The 21027-nt window shown below is 35.2% G+C and overlaps 3 protein-coding genes across 3 annotated transcripts; 2 read left to right on the forward strand and 1 right to left on the reverse strand.

Annotated features, from left to right (window-relative positions):
* Positions 1 to 1222: 1222 nt before the first annotated feature.
* On the forward strand, positions 1223 to 7787 carry LOC128673315 (uncharacterized). The gene is made up of 3 exons (XM_053751099.2): positions 1223 to 2300; positions 2892 to 3017; positions 3656 to 7787. Exons 1-3 carry the CDS (start codon positions 2045 to 2047, stop codon positions 3670 to 3672), a joined length of 399 nt encoding a protein of 132 aa, XP_053607074.1. The 5' UTR covers positions 1223 to 2044; the 3' UTR covers positions 3673 to 7787.
* On the forward strand, positions 4385 to 9239 carry LOC135309693 (uncharacterized). Its single transcript, XM_064437065.1, has 2 exons — positions 4385 to 6334; positions 8889 to 9239. Exons 1-2 carry the CDS (start codon positions 4385 to 4387, stop codon positions 9237 to 9239), a joined length of 2301 nt encoding a protein of 766 aa, XP_064293135.1.
* Positions 9240 to 11840: 2601 nt separating this feature from the next.
* Positions 11841 to 18485, reverse strand: LOC128673331 (golgin subfamily A member 2-like). The gene is made up of 4 exons (XM_053751106.1): positions 18224 to 18485; positions 16406 to 17365; positions 15841 to 16080; positions 11841 to 15290 (listed from the first exon to the last, which is right to left on the reverse strand). The coding sequence occupies exons 1-4, from the start codon at positions 18263 to 18265 to the stop codon at positions 14466 to 14468; spliced, it is 2067 nt and encodes a 688-aa protein (XP_053607081.1). The 5' UTR covers positions 18266 to 18485; the 3' UTR covers positions 11841 to 14465.
* Between the last annotated feature and the right edge of the window lie 2542 nt (positions 18486 to 21027).

Here is a 21027-nt window from a genome sequence, read left to right on the forward strand (position 1 = left end):
ATTTTATTTTCATCCTAAATACCCTCATCGCATAATCCGAGCGTAATGTCCCGCTTGCATATTGAGCCACTAGTCTTCAGTGCCCAGGGTTAGCTTCATTTTATAGAAAGTACATAAATAAAGTAATAAATGGAACAAGCAGGACAGGCCTTTAATGTTATATAATAGTAAATACTAGTTTTTGTCCGTGTGAATGTAGTTTTTTTAGTTTCAGGAAACACACCTTAACATTTTCAGGACCAACCTATTTATTGTGCTCTATTTAAAATAGGATCTGCTGTAAGATTACCTTGAACAGAAAAAACAGCAAAATGTCCGTTTGAAAGCACAGCGTATCCGCATCCGAAAACATACAGATGTACTGCAACGTCGTATCAACAGTACCCTAAACGCGTTATTATATTGAACCTGTAGGGCACTGATCTTATCAGAGTTAAAAGTTTTAATCTCTAGAACATGACAACTCTTAAGAGAAAAATGTTGTCATGACAGTTGGTTGTTATTTCTGAGATGGTACAATTGGTGTAATGATTTATTTAATGTATTTATTATAATAGAAATAAACAAGTGAAGTGTTTTATCTCCATACCCTGTGCATATTTTATAAACACCATTCTCTACAGTGCCTTCATGCGAAACTTCACCCATTACCTTACATACATCCGCTTTCATAATTTTAAAGCCAGTTTCCTCAAATAGTACTGAAAGATTTTTACTTACAATTTTGCTTACACTAAGCAAATTTGATGATAGCTTTGGAACATACAATACATCACTGATTGATTCCCATTCCCATTCTCATGAACTACCTTACCAATTCCTTCAGCGTATACTACCTCTCGCCATTCGCACAAGATATCTTTATCTTGTTCTCCAGTATCTTATAATTATGCAACCAATCGCGTTTATTGGTTGATTTGAAGCACCGGAATCTAAAATCCACACTTAGCCATTGCTAGTGACGTCATTACAGTTTCCTTCTTAAGTTTTGATTTTTTTGGACAGCTTTTCGCTTTATGAGGACCATCACAAATAAAGCACTTTATAGAACGCGGTTGTTTCTTTATTCTTTGCACTTTCTTTGCTTTCTCTCCTGCATTTCTTGCTTCGAGGGCACTAGATTCTTTATTAGGGTCAGCATCGTATGCATCTTCCATTTGAAACAACTTAGATTTCACATAATCGGTTGTTAACGTTATGTTGCTGTTCTCAATGGCTGTTGGAACACCAACATTAAAAAGTTTGTTTTTTATATTTAATTTTTTGATTACGGCAACATTGTATCGAATTTTTTCTCTCTTGTTCGTTCTCCCTCCAATAAACGGTCACGTTTCTCCGTAGCTCCTGGATTTTTATTTTTACCAGCCTAAATCTACAGTCCGCTATAATTCACAGTTTACATTTTTATTCATGGTCCTTTCTCGATCAGTAAATATCCGCGAGTTAATTGTAGGAGTGGTGTGCAGTATACAATTTCAAATCCACGTCGCGTGCCTATGAACGACGGCGCGGGAAGACGCCATCACAGCCACCGGAGTGACGGCAGTGTTCAACAATCAATATTGTTGATCAATTTGCGGAAGGAGCGAGCAAGGGCAGCTTACAGGCAAGCTTGTTGCCATACAACAGGCAAGCAGGAAGTTTTTTCCATACCTACATTGCAAATTTTACTTTGTATTTGCCACAATTTTATTTGGCGGCAATTCCACGTTCAATTCATATCCTGTGCGACGACACGTTCGCCTCATTGATTGGTGCGATCAAGTTGCCAACTTTCGACACGACAAGCAATTGGCGCTGTTGTACCGGCGTGCACGCGTGTCATTGGTCCGATGCGCCGTGCCAAACACGACGAGTCTACGACAACAGTGAACAACGCCCGCCATTTTGTGTCATCAGCAAGTCAAAGCTTTGATATTGTGTTTACATTTCGAAAATAAATAAAATTTGTTCCGCTTTTGTGATTTAGATCAGTGCAAATTTACTACTTACGTGCAAAAAAGTGTTTTCACCGTCTCAACCTCGTCTCAACTAAAAAACAACCATGCCAAAAGATAACTTCGAGCCCGCGGTTGCCGAGACCTATGACTTGGCTACTCTTCGACGTAAACGCGCGGCTGTTAAGGGTGTGATCACTAAAATGCATAACGCCCTAACTGATCCAAGTACTTCTGAATTATTGGATGAACATGCCTTGCGCGTCAGGGAGGAACGCCTGCGAGCTTCATTTTCTAAGTGGGAGGATTTATGCCTCGAGATTATTGCGAGGGACCCCGATGACCCTGAGGATGAAGTTGAAAGTACGTATTTAGAAGCACTTACTAAAATTGGAAGACTTTCTACAAAACATGTTAAGGAGCCAGTAATGTGTCAAACTCCAAAACTAAATAAAATTAAGTTGCCAAACGTGGTAATCCCGACCTTCACAGGTAAATACAGGGAGTACCAAGCCTTCATTGGGCTTTTCGATGCATTAATTCATAAAAATAATAATTTAGAGAGCATCGAAAAGTTATTTTATTTACAAAGTTATTTAAAGGACGAACCTCATGAGATTATTAAAAATCTTCCTTTATGTTCTGAAAGCTATGATGAGGCTCGTAAAATATTAAAAGAAAGGTACGATAATAAGTATAAAATCACAAATGACCATATAAATATATTGTTAGATATAACCCCTATGACTAAGTCTACAGCATCTAATATTAGAAGTTTTTTGTCAATTGTTAAGCAACAGTTAGCTGCTTTAAAGAATTTAGGCCACTCTGTTGATCAGTGGGATGCTATCATTCTTTGCATTTTGACTAGAAAATTGGATATGATTTGCAATAGGGAATTTGAACTTGGTAGACAACAACAACCTAGTGTAACAAGTATCATTGAATTTCTAGAGAAGCGAGCTTTAGCGCTTGAGAATGTGGAACGAGATAAAGTGTCATCGGCTCCAAAAGCTGTCCACATAGCTACTGTGAAGAAGTTACAGCCTGCCAGCACTGAAAAGAAGAGCTGTTTACTTTGTAAGTCTGAACACAAACTCTTTTCTTGTTCCCAATTTCAATTAATGTCAATAAGTGAGCGAATAAAGTTTGTTACAGCTAATAATATATGCCAAATATGTTTAAATAATCATAATAAGCCATGCAGATATAAGTTTAAATGTCAGGTCTGTAAGAAGGATCATAACTCTCTTCTCCATAAGGAAGAGGCTCCATCACCATCACCAGTCACATTGGTGGCTGGATCTGCTACAAAACAAATTCTGTTGCCTACAGCACAGGTAAAACTTTTAGCGAGCAACGGAACTGAAGTTTATGCCAAGGCTCTCCTCGATACTGGTTCACAGGTATCCTTTGTGACCAAAGAGCTAGCAGATTTATTAAAATTACAGATTCAGACTACAAGTACTCCTATGACTGGTATAGGTCAAACTTTTAATGAATTAAAGCAAAGGGTGAATTTGGAATTGCACTCACTGACACAGGATTTTAAGATTTTTGTTCCTTGTTACTTGCTTGACAAAATTACTTCAAAATTGCCTCAGAAAAGTTTCAATATTAATAAATTAGTATTGCCTCCCAATATAGTATTGGCCGACAAGACTTTTAATCAGTCAAGCAATATACATATTTTATTAGGTGCTGACATTGTGTTTCAGGTGTTGCTGCCGCCTGAGTCACAATACAACCATGCAGGGCATGCGGCTTCATCTCCATTACTTAATACAAAATTTGGTCATGTAGTTGCAGGTAGCATACACTTAGACAATATTAATTTAAGACACACACAAGCGGTTAATTCCTTATTTTGTGAAGCATGTACTTCTAGTTTAAATCAAACACTATCGGAATTTTGGCAATGTGAAAAGGTTCCTGAAACATTTACAGAAACACATTCTGAACATGAATTGTGTGAAAAAATATTTTTAGAAAATATTCAGCTTGACAGACAAAACAATAAATTGCAAGTTGTTTTGCCTTTAAAACAGCCTTTAGATTCTATTAATCAATCTTTAGGAGATTCATTACATTTGGCTTTGAAAAGATTTTATAATTTAGAAGTTAGACTTGGTAAAGACCCTAGTCTTTATAAACTATATTCAGATTTTATTAATGAATATTTAAAACAAGGTCATGGTACGGTCATTGATATCAGTCAATACAATTTAACAACTGATCCAGTGTACTTCTTACCGCACCATCCTGTTATTAATTTACAAAAGAAAACGACAAAATGTCGAGTTGTTATGGATGGTTCTATGAAAACCAGTAATAAGACTTCTTTAAACAATTTATTGCTTAATGGACCTGTAGTACAAAAGGAACTTGTTGATGTTTTGTTACTATTCAGAATAGATTTTTATTTCTTCATAACAGACATAAAGAACATGTTTCGCAACATATTGTTACATCCAAAATACAGGTCTTTGCAAAATATTCTATGGAGAGATAATCCCAATGATAGTGTTCAATGCATTCAACTAAACACTGTCACATATGGGTTGAAAAGTTCATCTTACTTAGCAACTAGGTGTTTAAAATGGTTAGCTGAGCTATACAAGGATGACTTCCCATTGGCTGCATTCATAATTAATAATTGCACATATGTCGATGACATTCTATTTTCTAATTGTTCCTCTGATAACTTGATAGAGGCCCGAGAGCAACTATGTAAATTGTTGAGTCTAGGCAGTTTTCAGTTACATAAGTGGGTGTCTAACTCAAAAGAATTATTACAGGACATCCCACAAGATAGACAACATTTTGATGAGATAGATTTACAAGCAAACAACCATTCATTAAAGACTTTAGGCATGTGTTACAATACTCAGTCAGATTCTTTTATAGTGTCAAGTCCTAAAGCTACGGGTAATATGCCCCAGTCTAAACGTGAGATTCTTAGTTTTATTAGCCAGTTTTTTGATCCCTTAGGCCTTGCTGGGCCCATTGTGGTAGGTGCTAAAGTGATTATGCAACGTCTGTGGAAGGCTAAATTAGACTGGGATTCGTTACCTGATAAGGAGTTGCTACAAGCATGGCATGAGTTTTACACTAGCTTAATTTCTATGAAACCATTAATCATAGAGCGTTACATAAGTTTGCATAATATTAGCTTTGCCGAAATTATTGGGTTTGCCGATGCTTCCAGCATCACTGCTTATGGCTGTTGTGTATATTTAAGATGTGTTGATGAGGCAGCTAATGTTAAGATTTCCTTGTTATGCTCGAAATCTCGTATAAATCCTACTTCACAAAGTTTATCTATACCAAGACTGGAGCTTAACGCTGCCTTGCTGCTCGCTAAGTTAGTGAGCAGAATCCATGAAACAATATCAGTAAAAATAAAAATACAAAATGTGTTCCTTTATTCAGATTCACAAATTGTTTTAGCTTGGCTTAAAACTAACATAAATACATTAAAAGCGTATGTAGCAAATCGTGTTAAAGCTATTATGCAACTTACACAAACACACACTTGGTCATATGTTAGCTCGCAGGAGAATCCAGCTGATTGTCTTAGCAGAGGTGTGACACCTCACGAGCTAGCTGATCACCCCCTCTGGTGGAGGGGACCAAAATTTTTACATTCAAGTGAGTATAAACCAAATTTTAATTTTTCAATACCACAAGAATTACCTGAGGTCAAGGACTCTTCCGCATGCTTGAGCGCTATGGTTTGTGTTTCTACTTCTATTGTTTCTAAAACATTATGTCTGGATTTTCTAGATAAATTTTCGGATATTAATAAGATGCAAAGAGTGATAGCTTATGTCCTACGCTTCTGTCAAAATGCAAGGTCCAAGGGTATTAAAAATAAGCTTAATTATGTAACCAGTCAGGAACTTAACAATTCTTTGTTAATTATTTTAATGTATGAACAACAAAAGTTTCTGAAGGATGATATCCATGCTTTAAGGTGTGGTAAGGCCATTGTTAAAGGCAATTTAAAATCTCTTTGTCCTTTTATTGATGACAGTGGTTTGCTGCGGGTTGGAGGGCGCTTGCATAATGCTGATATACCATATTCGCAGAAGCATCCAATTATTTTGCCGCGAGATTCGCGCGTCACTAACCTAATAATTCATAGCGAGCACTTGAGGAACCTCCATGCAGGCCCTAAGTTGACTCTGTCATCACTAAGGCAAAGATTCTGGATAATACATGGTCTTAGAGAAGTTAAGAAAGTTTTGTACAGGTGTACCATTTGTTTTAGATTAAAAGCAGAAGCTTCTAAGCAATTAATGGGCTCTTTGCCGCCTGATAGGGTGAAAGCATGTCGCGCCTTTCAAAAAGTCGGTTTGGATTATACTGGTGCAATATCATTGAAAATTGCTAGAGTAAGAAAGCCAATAATCACAAAGGGTTATGTTTGCGTGTTTGTATGCTTTGTAACCAAAGCAATGCACTTAGAGCTTGCTTCAGACTTAAAAACAGAGACTTTCATTGCATGTTTAAACAGGTTTATTGCCAGAAGAGGGCTGCCTACTGCCATATACAGCGACAATGCTTCAACCTTCAGGTGTGCAGGGAAGCAGTTAGATGATATGTACAAATTACATAATTCTACAGAACATCAAAGATTAATTTCTCAATTTGCAGCTCAAAAGAGAATTGAATTTCATTACTTACCTTGTTATTCCCCAACGTTTGCCGGTTTAGCCGAAAGCGGTGTGAAAAGTTGTAAGAATTTGTTAAAAAGAGTGTTATTAAAGTCAATTTTAACCTATGAAGAATTGTATACAGTTTTATGCCAAATTGAGGCTATCTTAAATAGTAGGCCTCTAATGCCACTATCTAATGATGTAACTGACTTTTCCTGCATTACTCCAGGGCATTTTTTGATAGGTACAGCTTTAAATACATACCCAGATGCAAATGTTACTATGATTACTAGATCTCAATTTTGGAAAATATGTAATGAGATGAAATTAGAATTCTGGAAAAGATGGAGTAAGCATTATTTGAATTTTTTACAATGTCGTCCAAAGTGGCTGACCTCTCAACCAAATGTAAAAATAGGTTCGCTTGTAATACTTAAGGATGATAATTTATCACCAATGTACTGGCCCTTAGCCAGAGTAATTAATACCTATCCTGGTGATGATGGTAGGGTTCGTGTGGTTGAAGTAAAAACTTCAAACGGCCACATACATAGAAGAGCTGTAGTGAAAATATGTGTACTACCGCTTGATAGTGATGATGGTAGCAGCTGTGCCTAGAGGTGTTCCTTACCAATCCCAAGATATGTGTTTACTATCGTAGGGCTAGGCACAGCACCAGCCTTTATGTACAATTTTGTATAAGTATTAATAGTAAATAACTCTTTTCTTATTTTAGTAGAATAAGCTACAGGTAATAGTGTTTTATATAGCAAACATAACAATGTAAGTTTCTCAACAAAAAAATGTTTGCATATTTTTTAAGACATTTAATGTTTTCAATATGTTATGTCAATACCGTTCCTATTTATTTAGATATCAGTTAAGTGTCTGATTAAAACCTGTACTCAATAATTTGGTTAAATTTACAATTCATAGTGTATGCGTACATACTACTTACAGAAAGTTAAATTTTATTCTATGTACTAAGGTTTAATGTCATTCTATAAAGTGTAATATTTATAGTTTGAAAATATTCTCATTGTATCTTTTGTTTGCCCCGGCAATATGTTGGAACACCAACATTAAAAAGTTTGTTTTTTATATTTAATTTTTTGATTACGGCAACATTGTATCGAATTTTTTCTCTCTTGTTCGTTCTCCCTCCAATAAACGGTCACGTTTCTCCGTAGCTCCTGGATTTTTATTTTTACCAGCCTAAATCTACAGTCCGCTATAATTCACAGTTTACATTTTTATTCAATGGCCATCTCATCGGTTGAAATTTCTCTGTTAATCCTTGAAGTATCAATGCTGCTAACAATTCATCATCAATTTCTTTACCGATCTCACACAGTTGTTGTGCTATCTTCATCATTGTTGTTAAATATTCTCTTATCGTTGAAAACTGCTCTAACTTTAGGCTCACCAACTTTGACAGCAATTTGCAGCGATTATTTAGGCCCTTATCCTCATAAGCAACCTTCAATGCATCCCAAGCTTCTTTAGCTGTCTTCGTGTTACGAACATGGGCCAAACAATGCCTTTTTACCATGAGACTGATTTTGACTCTGGTTTTTGGTCCTTTTTACAACCTAAAGTATCTGTTTGAGGTGGTGTCGTAGTGGTATATTCCCACAAGTCTTCATGGATTAGGTCTAATTCCATCATAAACATCCATGTAGAATAATCTGCACTACCATCAAGCTTATCAATCGTGGGTAAGTTTGAAGCGCTTGAACTCATGTTTAATGTATCACTCGATCTTACCAAGTTTTCAATGTTTACATCTCCAGCGTTTGCCATAACCTGTGTTGAGGACTAGTGAGACAATATCGGATAAGAGGTATTCGTTACGAAGCAGAAAGCGCAGAGAATTGCCTGATTATGTAACATATAAAGCTACTTATATGGTAAATGAACCAGTTGTGGCGACATCTACCACGCCACATGCACAACGGCGCAGATGTAAAAAGCCGACCAAACGCAACTAATAACAAGCCACACAAGTGATCCAGGACACTACGGACAGATGGCACAACGGTCGACTCACTATGGACAGCTAACAAGCCTAGACCGCGCAGACAGTGCGTTTTCGATTGGAAGCATAAATACAACCTCCGACATGACACCGTCGGAGCCGTGCGGTTCCCCAGGCGCAACACCTAGCCTGGCGGGAAGATCTTCCCTTTGTGGCGGTCGAGCATAATCACCTAGCTCCCGCTACAAGTGGTAACCCCGACGTGATTGAAAGCAGCCTTCGTCATCATCACACCCGACGTGATTGAAGCAGCCATCGCCAACGTCGTACTCTCCAATCTTCACCATCACTCCTCGCACCCTCATTGGTCTCAAGTCAGCAGCAAACAGTCACTCGCAGCAGCAAGCCATCACTCATCTTCAAGGGCATCTACAGGACCATCGCAGCCGACGCAACGCGCTTCCTGGTTCTGGCACCCGCAACTCTCTTCGACTTCATCGACGCCGACGCACCCTGCAGCCCACGTCTGGACGCGCGCACTCACCGGCGTGGCAGCCATGTAGGGACCGGTGCCAACAAGTCATATTCCGCTCACGACAGTCTCGACTCACCGCAGACTACGAGCTCAACCTACGCATCCCGACTCACTGGGACATCGAGTAACATGGCACAGACTGCACATCAAGACTTCATCAGACCTTCGGTCTTGGGGAGGAGTAATGTGGCGACATCTACCACGCCACATGCACAACGGCGCAGATGTAAAAAGCCGACCAAACGCAACTAATAACAAGCCACACAAGTGATCCAGGACACTACGGACAGATGGCACAACGGTCGACTCACTATGGACAGCTAACAAGCCTAGACCGCGCAGACAGTGCGTTTTCGATTGGAAGCATAAATACAACCTCCGACATGACACCGTCGGAGCCGTGCGGTTCCCCAGGCGCAACACCTAGCCTGGCGGGAAGATCTTCCCTTTGTGGCGGTCGAGCATAATCACCTAGCTCCCGCTACAAGTAAATGTACAGGATGCATTATCCAGACCTGACAGTAAAAAAAATGGAAAGTAGCATTTGAGGAGGAGCTAGAAGCGTTAAAAAAGTACAATACCTGGACGCTTGTAGAACCACCCGAGTCGTGTAACATCGTTGACTCAAAATGATTATTTAGAGTCAAAGAGGCGGGGGGAAAGACTATATAAAGCACGACTAGTAGCGAGAGGGTTCAGTCAGCGAAATGGTATTGATTATTTTGATACATTTTCTCCTGTAATAAGGCATAGTTCTTTGAGAGCATTGATAGCTCTAGCGGCAAGGATAGATTTGAGCATAGATCATATGGACGTTATAACGGCTTTTCTGAATGGAGATTTAAAAGAGACTGTTTACATGATACGGACTCAAGGGAACAAAGAATGTAGCCTTGAGATACACAAAAGATAAACTACAAAATGTTTTGAAAGCTTATGCTGATGCTGATTTTACTGGGGACAGTGATAGAAAATCCTATTCAGGATCAGTATTTCTTATTCAAGGAGGAGCTGTTTCTTGGCAGAGCAACAAACAGCGCACAGTGGCACTCAGTACTGCGGAGGCAGAATATGTATCACTGTCTGAAGCACAAAAGAAGTTGTTTTTCTTAGGCGATTTGTGACAGAGATGATTGGTCAAAAATTTCAGACAGCTACAATTCTGTTGTCAGATAGTCAAGTCACCTATTGCTATCGCTAACAATCCAGTACACCATCAACGTACAAAACATGTGGATGTACGTTATCATTTTGTGCGAGATGCAGTTGAGGCAGATATTATTAAAGTACTGTGAAACTAAGAAAATGGTCGCATATGCCTTAACAAAATCTCTACCTAGAGGAAAATTTGAGTGGTGTATGAGAGAAATGGGTTTGTGTGTTTGAGACGTGAGTGAGAATGAAAGCTATCCTGAATGAGAGGATGTGTGAGAGTATAAGTTGTTAATATTGTGTTTATTGTTTATGTTTACGAGATTAAAGAGGAGTATTAGAGTAAAGAGTTTTAATCTCTAGGAACATGACAACTCGAAAGAGACAGATCTATCCAATTCCAATAATAAGTCCAGAGTTCGAGTGTACAGGCACGAGTAGTAATAAACAAAGTAATTTGGTACATTAGTTACTAGTTTTTTTTGCAAAGTACGTACTTAGCAAAAAAAAACTAGTTATGGGACCTAGCCAGATTGTCATTTTATCGTAATCACCTATATTTCAAATTTCAACGAAATCCTTAGCGTCGTTTTCGAAAACGCGATCACAAATATATAAATTATTCGTTCTAATTATATCGCCGCCTGCTAAGTTGATGAAAACGTTTATTTTAGAGTATTCATATTTTCCTTCTGTAAGCATTCGTTTGTCAAAATATACAACAGTGTTGCATATTCGGGTGACGAAATATTGGGAAACATCGTTATCCAAAAGATAAACATCTTTGAAAAGTATGGGAAACGCTACACGCTGCAAATTTTTCGAGCCAGTAAATGGTCAAAAATATGCTCGGAACACTTCACACCTGACGACTTATGAATATATGGACTTCAAACAGGTAAGGCTTTAAGTTGAAATCAAGTTTATCACCACATTTAACCAAATAATGCAGAACATAACAGTATTACAATTTTCAGGAGCAGTTGACTGCCCTTCAGGTTTCTCATGGTCTAAAACTGAAGTCTTAAAAGTCTACTCAAAGGCGACAAAGAGCTGCTAAACCTCAAATATGTGTCGTATATGAAGTTAACCCAATAGACAGTTTTTTGTGTTTATATTTTTGATTTTAGTTGAATAGCATAGACTATTTAATACATCTATGTTGAATAGGTGAAAGTGGTTAATTGATATGTTGAAGAAGTAGTGGTCGAAAATAATATACATATCCCAATCCCACAAATAATGGAATGTGATATCAATAGTGTTCAATAATAAAGGTATTGTGTTTTATACAATGGACTTAAATCATTTTGCAAATTCTTTCAATTTCAATTCGTCTTGAATTCACTGTGTTCTGAAAGCCTATTCAATAATCCACTAAATCCTTCTTTTTTCTTTTAAACTCACACCACGATTGCGTCGAAAGAATTTTTGGTCGTAAATCTGCAACAAAATTGAAAATCGGTGCTCTTTACCTACATTGGCCATGTTTGTTTACCGAAGTTGTACCAGTAGCGTCATCTGCTTGCGTAATAATCCCTTTTCCATGGTTTCAAGTATAGAAAAAAAAAGATACGTTTTGTTTTATAATTTATTGATATTTATTTATTTACATAACTGCAATATAATAGAAATTATAACTAAAATGTGATACATACCTATATGTACTATATGTATAATAACACAAACAATATATTTTCCGACAATAACAAAACAAAATGTAACTGGCACTGTATTTTTTAAGAAGACTAAGCCACCATTTTAAAAACAAACAAATAATTATACCTTAATATGGCGTTCGTCAGACGTACATGCCGAAATCAGGCGTCGACTTATAGGAACTGACGCATGGGTGTTAATATATGTCTAATAATATAGTGTTAATATATGTGATGGAGACTCATTACACTGGATGTCAAGATATCACAAAGAAAAACTGTCTGAAAATCTTTTTTAATTAATTTCTGTAAATATAAAGACTGAGAAAACTATAAAGACTTTGTCATTATCTTTCGTTCGTTTTATACAAGACAGATAAATCCGTATTCCACAGACTTATACAGGGCTGGTATCTAACGCATAACCTTCCAAAGGCCCATAGGTACATAGAGACTTAACATCTTTTTTCTACGACTTTTGTCTAAACGTAATAAATACATAAAGTTTCCCTTTTTTACTTTTAACGTCCTTTCTATAAAACATTAACTCTATGTTCGATTCCGGTACATAACGCTACTGTACTGTCTCGTGCGTGTTGCTTGGCTACTTGGCTATTAGGTACCTACATAGAGTTAAGATGTGTAGAATCGCAAATTAGATTGTATTTTTTTTATATTAAAAAAAAACTACGAATCACGAAAAGTCGTAGAATAAAAGTTGCTTGTTTTGATGTACCCAAGTAGTCTTTAGGCGTTTGATATCAGTAACCCGGTATACAGCGTATTCAATATACCTAAAAGTACATCAAAAATAAAAAGGAAAGATAGTTAAACATATTTTTCGTCCTTCATCGTGTCCCCGGTTTTATAACGACTTTACGATACTATAACTTTCTTTACAATGGGCCACGGGAAGTAGGTAGTAATGGAAATGTTTTATCTCATTTGACTATGCTAGCCTAACGTGTCTTAGTTTTCTTTGCCTTTGATATATATTGCACATTTACTGTTTTTGAAAAAGAACTTCTAAAGCTTTTAAAAGGTAACGTACTTTAGAAAAAGCAGATGTATACTTATATATAAAGGGCTTCGCTCCCGTGGGAATTTCGGGATAAAAAGTACCTTATGTGTTATTTCAGGTTATATTCTACCCGTGTACCAACAATATAACAATCGGTTTAGTAGATTTTGCGTGAAAGAGAAACAAATAAAAATACATACATACATTCACACATTCTCACAAACTTTCGCAATTATAATATTAGTACCTAGGAAGTGGGATAAGTAACTTAAATAAAATGTATTACAGTGTATAAACTCCTCCAGCTTGAGAGTAGCTCCTAGAAAAATATGAGTGGAACGTATAAATTGGTGCCTGATCAACTATGAATGTGCCCGGCATAAAAGAATTGTGCCTGTATTCTACGTAGTAGGTAGGTATGTCCTTTTTCTATTGGCGCTGGGATTTTCTTAACGTTCTCCTTTGAAGATTCGGTTGTGATTTATGCCTATGTGTTCTAGTTCTCAAGGGTTGTGTTCATGTTCCCAATATGTCAGACAACTACCGGCCGCCCGGTATTTGCTATTACTGTATCTATTAGCTACCAAGACAATCTGTCGCTTAGTCGCCTTAGTGATGATCGTTCTATTTATTCATAGGTTTTGTGTACACATAAAAATTACAGAAAAAATGTGTTCAATTAAACAAGTACAAAGGAAGATGAGAGGTCTTATTCTAGAACGAACGACAAAGTTGAAATCAGCCAAAGCGAAATTCTAACGCGAATAGGGATATATATTTTAAGTTCAAGCTGTGATATCTGATTTAAGTGTGTGTATCAATGGTATTGTCCACAGTGCTTCGCCGCCATCTCAGTTGGTCCTAGGCTAACCGCTTCAGACCAGCGAACGAACTTCTTGAGCTCCGCTGCAATTGTGCGCCAGGTCTGCTTTGGACGGCTAACTTGCTTGCCTTGGGGGTTCATCCAAGGCTTGTCTCGGGATACGTAAAGTGTCCCTTCGTAGAGTATGGCCAATCCATGTCCACTTGAGGCGCCCGATTTATCTCTATTGGCATTTCCCGGCCTCTTTCCCACAGTTGATTGTTAGAAATCTTGTCTGGCCAAAAAATGCTAAAAAATATTTGACGCAGGCAACGGTCTAGAAATGAAATTTTGGTAATATTTTTGTTTGCAATTTTTTGTTTTCTTTATATAACAAAATATATGCATTTATCCTTATTATAAAACAAAGTCCTATGCAGCGTCTGTCTGTCTATTAAAACTACTGCACGGATTTTCATTCCGTTTTTACCAATAGATAGTCTGATTCCTGAGGAATGTTTAGGTGTATAATTTATTGCGTTTTTACCCGAGCAAAGCCGGAACCGGCCGCCTGTTGTTTTTATTTTCCCTTTTATTAAATCAAAACGTCTCTCTCTGTATGTGATAATATAATCATAGGTTCCTTGAGATCACAGTAAAACAGGTTTCATTGCAAATTGTTATTATTATAATGTAATTAATATACATTATAATTATAATGTTAAACTTCTATAAGTTTTCCAGAACAACAACTGCAGGGATAAAAATTCTTTAAATCAGAATTTGCGTGCTTGGGATCTATTAAACAATTGCTCTTCAGATGTGATATCAAATTCATTACTCTTTCAAGATCATTTTTTCTGGAGTCGTTAAGGAAATATTGTGATAATTCTTTATCTTCAGAAAATCTTATTAACAAATTGCTCAACTCTTTGATTTGACAATGAAGCTTATTGCATGCGTCTTGAAATATTTTAATTTGAGTGTTTCTCTCTTCATCTCGTTTTTTTAACAAACTACGTTGTTGCTGATATAGGGCGACGTATTCACATATGGTATCAGTTTCATTTTGAAGTTGAAGAATTATATGTTCTAATCTATGCTTCTCATCAGACAAATCAGCTACTTCACCCATTATTTTCAAAAATCTTTCTTGTAATTTAGTCATTGCATCTTCGTTTTTTATAATTAACGAATCATTTTCGTTATCAGTCTCGTTTATTACATTATCTTCCTTACAAGGTCTGCAATATTCATTGTCATGAGTATTCCTTGTAATTTCAGAATGTTGGGTTTCAAGTATTACATGTTCAGGATGTTCAACATCTTCCTTTTCTACTTCATGTAAATTATTTGTAATTCCTTTTAATTCTTTTTCTGCATAGCGTAGATTATTCTGCAAACGTATCATTTCGTCATCTTTAGCCTTAATCTTAATATGCATATCTTTGGCTCTTTCTTCTACTTCTGCCAACTTAATTGTCAATTCTCTATTCAAGAATTTTTCAGCTGCAATTTTTTCTGTTAACTCTAATTTATCTTTGCTCTGTAAATATATATACAGAAATTATATACTATATATATATATATATATATATATATATATATATATATATATATATACACATATATATACATATATATATATATATATATATATATATATATATATATATATATATATATATATATATATATATATATACACATATATATACATATATATATATACATTATTTTAATAAAAACATAGTTATGTAAGTTAAATATCAATAAAAAAGCTAATACGTTGTTTTATTTCTGTGCTATCGTCAGCTAAATTGCTAATTATGTAATTCAAATGTAAACTATGTATATCTCTCGTCGATAGTTCACCAAGTGTTTAGGGTGTCCCCTAAAGCACACTCTCGTCTCTCTCTTCAGAAATAGTATATGTGATGTGACCAGAACTTTGCTGAACAGTATTTTCATTTTTATTCTACTTAAGTGGATAATGTGCGACCATAAAACATCATGTTTGGACCATAAAAACAATAGACTCCTAGAAATTAAGCTGAATTGAAAATTGACTAACTGTTGGACTTAAAGCGACATACCATTTTGATAAACGCTTCTTCCAGCTCTTGCATATCACTTTTAAGCTTCATATTTTGCTCTGTTGCCCGTTGCGCTGCGATCTTATCGCTAGTCATGTCTGCATGTAGTTTCGTAAAACTGATATCATCCTGCGAGCGCTTCGACTCCTTAGCTTCGGATAGTTCTCTAATCTTAGCTTCACTATCAATATACTTTTGTTTAATATCTTCATATTGAAAAATAAGTTGTTTAATTTTTTCCTGTAACAAATTAAAGTTATTTTATGATAACAATCAGATGAAGGTGCAGAGGAGTCTCTAGTATGTTTTATTACATTCTCAAAATTTAAAAACCTTTTTTATCAGCTGAAGGTGCAAAGGAGTCTCTAGTATGTTTTATTACATTCTGATAAACTCAAAACTACCAGACAGAATTTTATATGGTTTTTACCACAGAAGTCAATTTAGATAAAGTTTTATAGTTTTCACCAGTAGATAGCATGATTTCTGAGGAAAGTTTAGATGTATAATTTATTATGGTTTAACCCAAGCGAAGCTGGGATGGCCCGAGTATATAAATACAAACCTGAGCCTCAACATAGTTTTGTTGAAGTTCAGTAACATTTACTGAATTATTGGTGTTCATCTCAACAGTCCTTTTCATTTGACTGAAATTTTGTAGTCTTATCTCCATGTCACTAATCTGTTCAATTAGAGTGGATTCCCTAGTAGATAAACTCTGTATTTCCTTGGCCATTTCATCATTCTTTTTCATAACTAATTTTAATTGTTCATTTAATTCTGCCACATAATGTTCATAGTGAACACTGATTTGATCCCTCTCTTTATGTGAAGTCTTTAGCTGTTGTTCCAATAATGTGATTTTTTGAAGTAACATTTCATTTGCCTCTTGACTTTCATTATCATTTTGGTATATTTTTATTGATGACCCATTAGTTAATTGACGTAATTGCAATTTCACTCCATCCAATTGATTCTCAACTTGACATAGTTGACTTTGAAGAGATGCATTCTCAGTTTCTTTAGCAGTTAACATGGTTTTAGTAAGTTCCAGTTGTTCTGTCAGGTGATTAATTTGATCCAAATTAGAAATTTTGATGTCATTTAATTCCTTAATAAAATTATTTTTCTCTTGCAAGTCTCTTTGAGCATTCATATAATTATCATGAAGATTTTTAAGCTCTCTTTCCAAATCAAAAATTTGTTTTCTTGAAATATTAAAATTTTGTGTTGTTTGTATATGGTTATTTTCAAGTTCTATAAGTTTCGTTTGTAATTCAGAAAGTTGTATTTCTAAATTTATTTTATTTGAAATAAGGATTTCTGTTACATTCATAGGTTTGTTTTCAGTTTTTAGTTCCTCTTGATTTTTAAACTCATTTGTGATTTGTTGAGAATTATCACCAATATCTGAGTTATTATTTTGAGTTAACACTGCCTCTTCCTGTTGGACTTCTTCAGATGTTACAATAATTTCTTCATCCTTTGGAGGGAAGATAACTTTTTTACCTTGATGATCTTTTAACTGTAATAATAACAGTTTGTTTATATTTTTGTATTATTGAGTTAGACTAACACATCAAGGATTCATGGTGATCAATAAGGTCAGGGGACTATAAGTCATATAAAGTTGTGTGAGATATTTAGAACTTTATAACCTATGTAACATCTACTCTGCATGTACTTATGTAAATATATCATGAAATAAATAATTATGATTTTTTCAAAGATAGTACTCAATCTAAACATTATATTTTAGTGTCATCTAGTTGGGCTAGTCCAAAAATGTATTATTGTTTTTGTCAAATCTATGAAAGCATTGTCATCAGCATAGTAATATTTTCACTGGTGTTACTAATAATATAAGTCTTTGAATAGTCAACCAAATATAAATTTTTCATATACCCTATTGTGTGTACTCATGAAGATGCAAAGTGTACTGACATCTATTTAGTAGACTTTATTTTACGATTAATTATTGCTATCTTGTTTACTTGTTATGAAAACGAAAGGATCCACATTAAATCTTAGTAAGCATAGAGAATGGTTTCTTGAGATGTGGGTCACCATATGAAAGGCAGTAATGGCGAAGTTTGGGATTTAAGTAGGTATTACACTTCAGTAAACAAAAATTGCCTAAGTAGGTACCTAGATACAGATAAACCATAATGAAAAAACATATTTTTTTAAACAAAACTGTAATGATGTATTACTCGTACTCATCAGTACTGTAATAGTAGGGCGTCATATCGGTATTGCGCACGGGCGGGCGATCAAACAGCGGTGGGCCTGAATACAAGGTGAAGATAAAGGGCTGTTAGGAAAAGAGGAGGGATCTATTTTGAATATGTACTTTTTTTATTGATTACATAATAGAACTCACCTTCTTACGAGCTAACGCTAGTTTAGCTGCTCTGGAATCCATTCTTTCTTAGCTACAATTTAAATATATATAAACAGAGTTTAGAACCAGAGAGATAACAAAAATAATGGATTATCTATTTTCAAAAATAATGCATTTAAAGATATTTCAAGCATAGGAATAATAAGAGTCTAAATTAATTGTTTCCAATAAATGAGCACTTTTAACATAACAAACCTAGCCAACGAAAAACTACCTAATTACCTACCTACCTACGTTTTTGTCATTGGCAGTGACGTTGACGTGAGCGACGTGTAGATAAGCCAGAGAATATATCTTTTTTTTTCCTTCTTTGTGGCAATCAAACTTCTTCAATAGAGCTTATTTTTGCCAGTGTCGAGTTACATTGTTAATGGACGATAGGATACTTATCCTTCAACACCGCTTTAAGTCCTATGACTTAAAGCGGTGAAGGATGAGAGCAATAAATACATATATTATCATATGTAATGTAAGGGTAACATAAATATTATGGTAAGAAAGGAAAGAAACAAGAGCTTTAATATATTTAAAATCTGTAAAGGAAAGGATAGTAAAGGAATCACAAGGAAGAGGAGCACGGAGTTCTATAAGGAAGTGGTAAAGAGGCTTTGAGTCATATTTTGGATATCTGAACAGAAGATGACCAATATCATCTTCTTCAACTAAAGCGCACACATATATCTTCACTAAGAACACCGATTCTTTGTAAATGAGTAGCAATACAACAATGATCAAATCTAAGTCTAAATATGGTAGAAGTAACCCTTCTATCAAAAATAAGTTTTGAAAACCAAGGTTTTAGACAAAGTTCTGCATTAAGGCGTCGATAACGTCCTCCCATTGACTGACTAGACTTCTCCCATGTAGAGTTCCATTCTTTCAAAAGATACTCTCGTGGAACTACCAGGAGGTCTTGACAGAAGACAAAGTCATTTTCAGCATTTCCCTGTGATGCTGCGAAGGTTGCCAAGCCATCGACTAATTAATTACCTTGGATACCCGAATGACCAGGTATCCATGCTAGAGTGACACGTAAATTTAAATTATGACAATGTTTTAAATGGCATTTGGCTAGAGAACAAGAAGATTGTTGATTGAAGGGATTTGATAAAATTTATTGAAGAAAACTAAGCGAGTCTGAACAAACATAAGTTTTTAATTTTGTTCAAAATAATATATCTTATACACTCAAGAATAGTCATGCCTTCTCCAATAAAGTTAGAGTATAAATTTGGATATTTAAAAAGTTGAAAATAGCCTGATGAATATCTTAAAAAGGCAGCTCCTACACTATTATTACTAGGGTCTAATCATTTAGAAGCATCTGTATAGAATACTTCAGGTTTAGAATCCAAATCTTTAAAATTCGAGATAAATTTAGAGTTTGCTGATCTTGTTTCTTTGAGAATGCCTAGGGACAATATTTAATTTTGGCTCAAAAATTAAAGTATCGTAATCGTATGAAAAAACAGTATGACAATAGTATTTGTGAGTTGAGCACTGAAGGCCTTCAAATCTCCTGTAGCTAGATATCAAGTGTGGCATACCAATGTATTTTGGCGTAAACAGAGCATACTCTGTTTACGCCAAAATACATTCTGATCATAATGGTGCCACTGAGAGTACGTAATTTTGAATTTAATGGATGATTTGTTTATTGTTGATTTTTAAATAAACCTATCGGAAAGATATTGTCTACGTGACGTCAAGGGAAGCTCGAATTACTAGACTTGTAGTGCATTTGTTGGTTTATTCTTCATTGCACCAATGATTATCATAAGACATTTAATTTGTAATAAATCTAATTTATGAACTGCAGTTTTATTTAAGAGACAAAAAGTTTTAGAGCCAAAATCGAATAGGCTTCTTATTAAAGCAATATACATTAATTGAAGTATACTAGGATTTGATCCCCACCAAACTCCGCTAACAGCTCTAATTATATTTATATTCTTTTCACATTTTGTGATCACATTGTTAATTTGAGCGTTACCGTTCATAGCAGTGACAAATACGCGTCCAAGAAATTTGTTCATAGCAGTGACAAATACGCGTCCAAGAAATTTAGCTTTGTCAGACACCGGAATCATTTCATTATTATTAGAGTAAAGAGTTTTAATCTCTAGAACATGACAACTCAATAGAGAAAAATGTTGTCTTGACAGTTGGTTGTTATTTCTGAGATGGTACAATTGTTGTATGATTTATTTAATGTATTTATTATAATAGAAATAAACAAGTAATGTTTTATCTCTATACCCTGTGCATATTTTATGATAGTTTTAGTCCTCAAAAATTATCAACAGAAACATTTATCAATGGAATTTTTCTTTTACGAGTAAATTACTAATATACTTTTCGATTTGGATAATGAAACATAGGCTCCGAGAGCCATATTGACAATTTATGTAATGTACTACATAGGTTTCCTGCTGCCTTTTGAATATCAGTGTCAGATGAATAAATTACAACATCGTCTGCATATTGTAGTACACAACATGATGCCAGATCTATATATTCGAATGTAAGTCATAAGTATAAATATTATTTAACAGGGGACTAAGTACAGACCCCTGTGGAACGCCTTTCCAAATAGTTCGTTTTTCATTTTCAAATCCAGGAACATACAGCGATAGTTATTTTTGAATATAAATTAAAGATAAAATTGACATACTTCAATGAAACTCCCAATTTATGCATTTTCTCGCTTAATTTAATTAAGTCAACATAATCATACGCAGCATGAATATCTAAAATGCAGCAACAACTGATTCTGATTTTGT

Source organism: Plodia interpunctella, chromosome 1 (genome assembly GCF_027563975.2).
Source record: "Plodia interpunctella isolate USDA-ARS_2022_Savannah chromosome 1, ilPloInte3.2, whole genome shotgun sequence".
NCBI lineage: Eukaryota > Metazoa > Arthropoda > Insecta > Lepidoptera > Pyralidae > Plodia > Plodia interpunctella.

What these genes read in the sequence shown, in the direction of transcription:
- LOC128673315 (XM_053751099.2), top strand. Translation starts at nt 2,045, where the DNA reads ATGCCAAAAGATAACTTCGAGCCCGCGGTTGCCGAGACCTATGACTTG. An exon ending in CCCTGAGGATGAAGTTGAAA is followed by an intron (nt 2,301 to 2,891) that starts GTACGTATTTAG and finishes TTGAATTTCTAG; the next exon opens with AGAAGCGAGCTTTAGCGCTT.
- LOC135309693 (XM_064437065.1), top strand. Translation starts at nt 4,385, where the DNA reads ATGTTTCGCAACATATTGTTACATCCAAAATACAGGTCTTTGCAAAAT. An exon ending in TATCATTGAAAATTGCTAGA is followed by an intron (nt 6,335 to 8,888) that starts GTAAGAAAGCCA and finishes TGATTGAAGCAG; the next exon opens with CCATCGCCAACGTCGTACTC.
- LOC128673331 (XM_053751106.1), bottom strand. Translation starts at nt 18,265, where the DNA reads ATGGATTCCAGAGCAGCTAAACTAGCGTTAGCTCGTAAGAAG. An exon ending in AAAACTATGTTGAGGCTCAG is followed by an intron (nt 16,081 to 16,405) that starts GTTTGTATTTAT and finishes AATTTGTTACAG; the next exon opens with GAAAAAATTAAACAACTTAT. An exon ending in AAGAAGCGTTTATCAAAATG is followed by an intron (nt 15,291 to 15,840) that starts GTATGTCGCTTT and finishes ATATATTTACAG; the next exon opens with AGCAAAGATAAATTAGAGTT.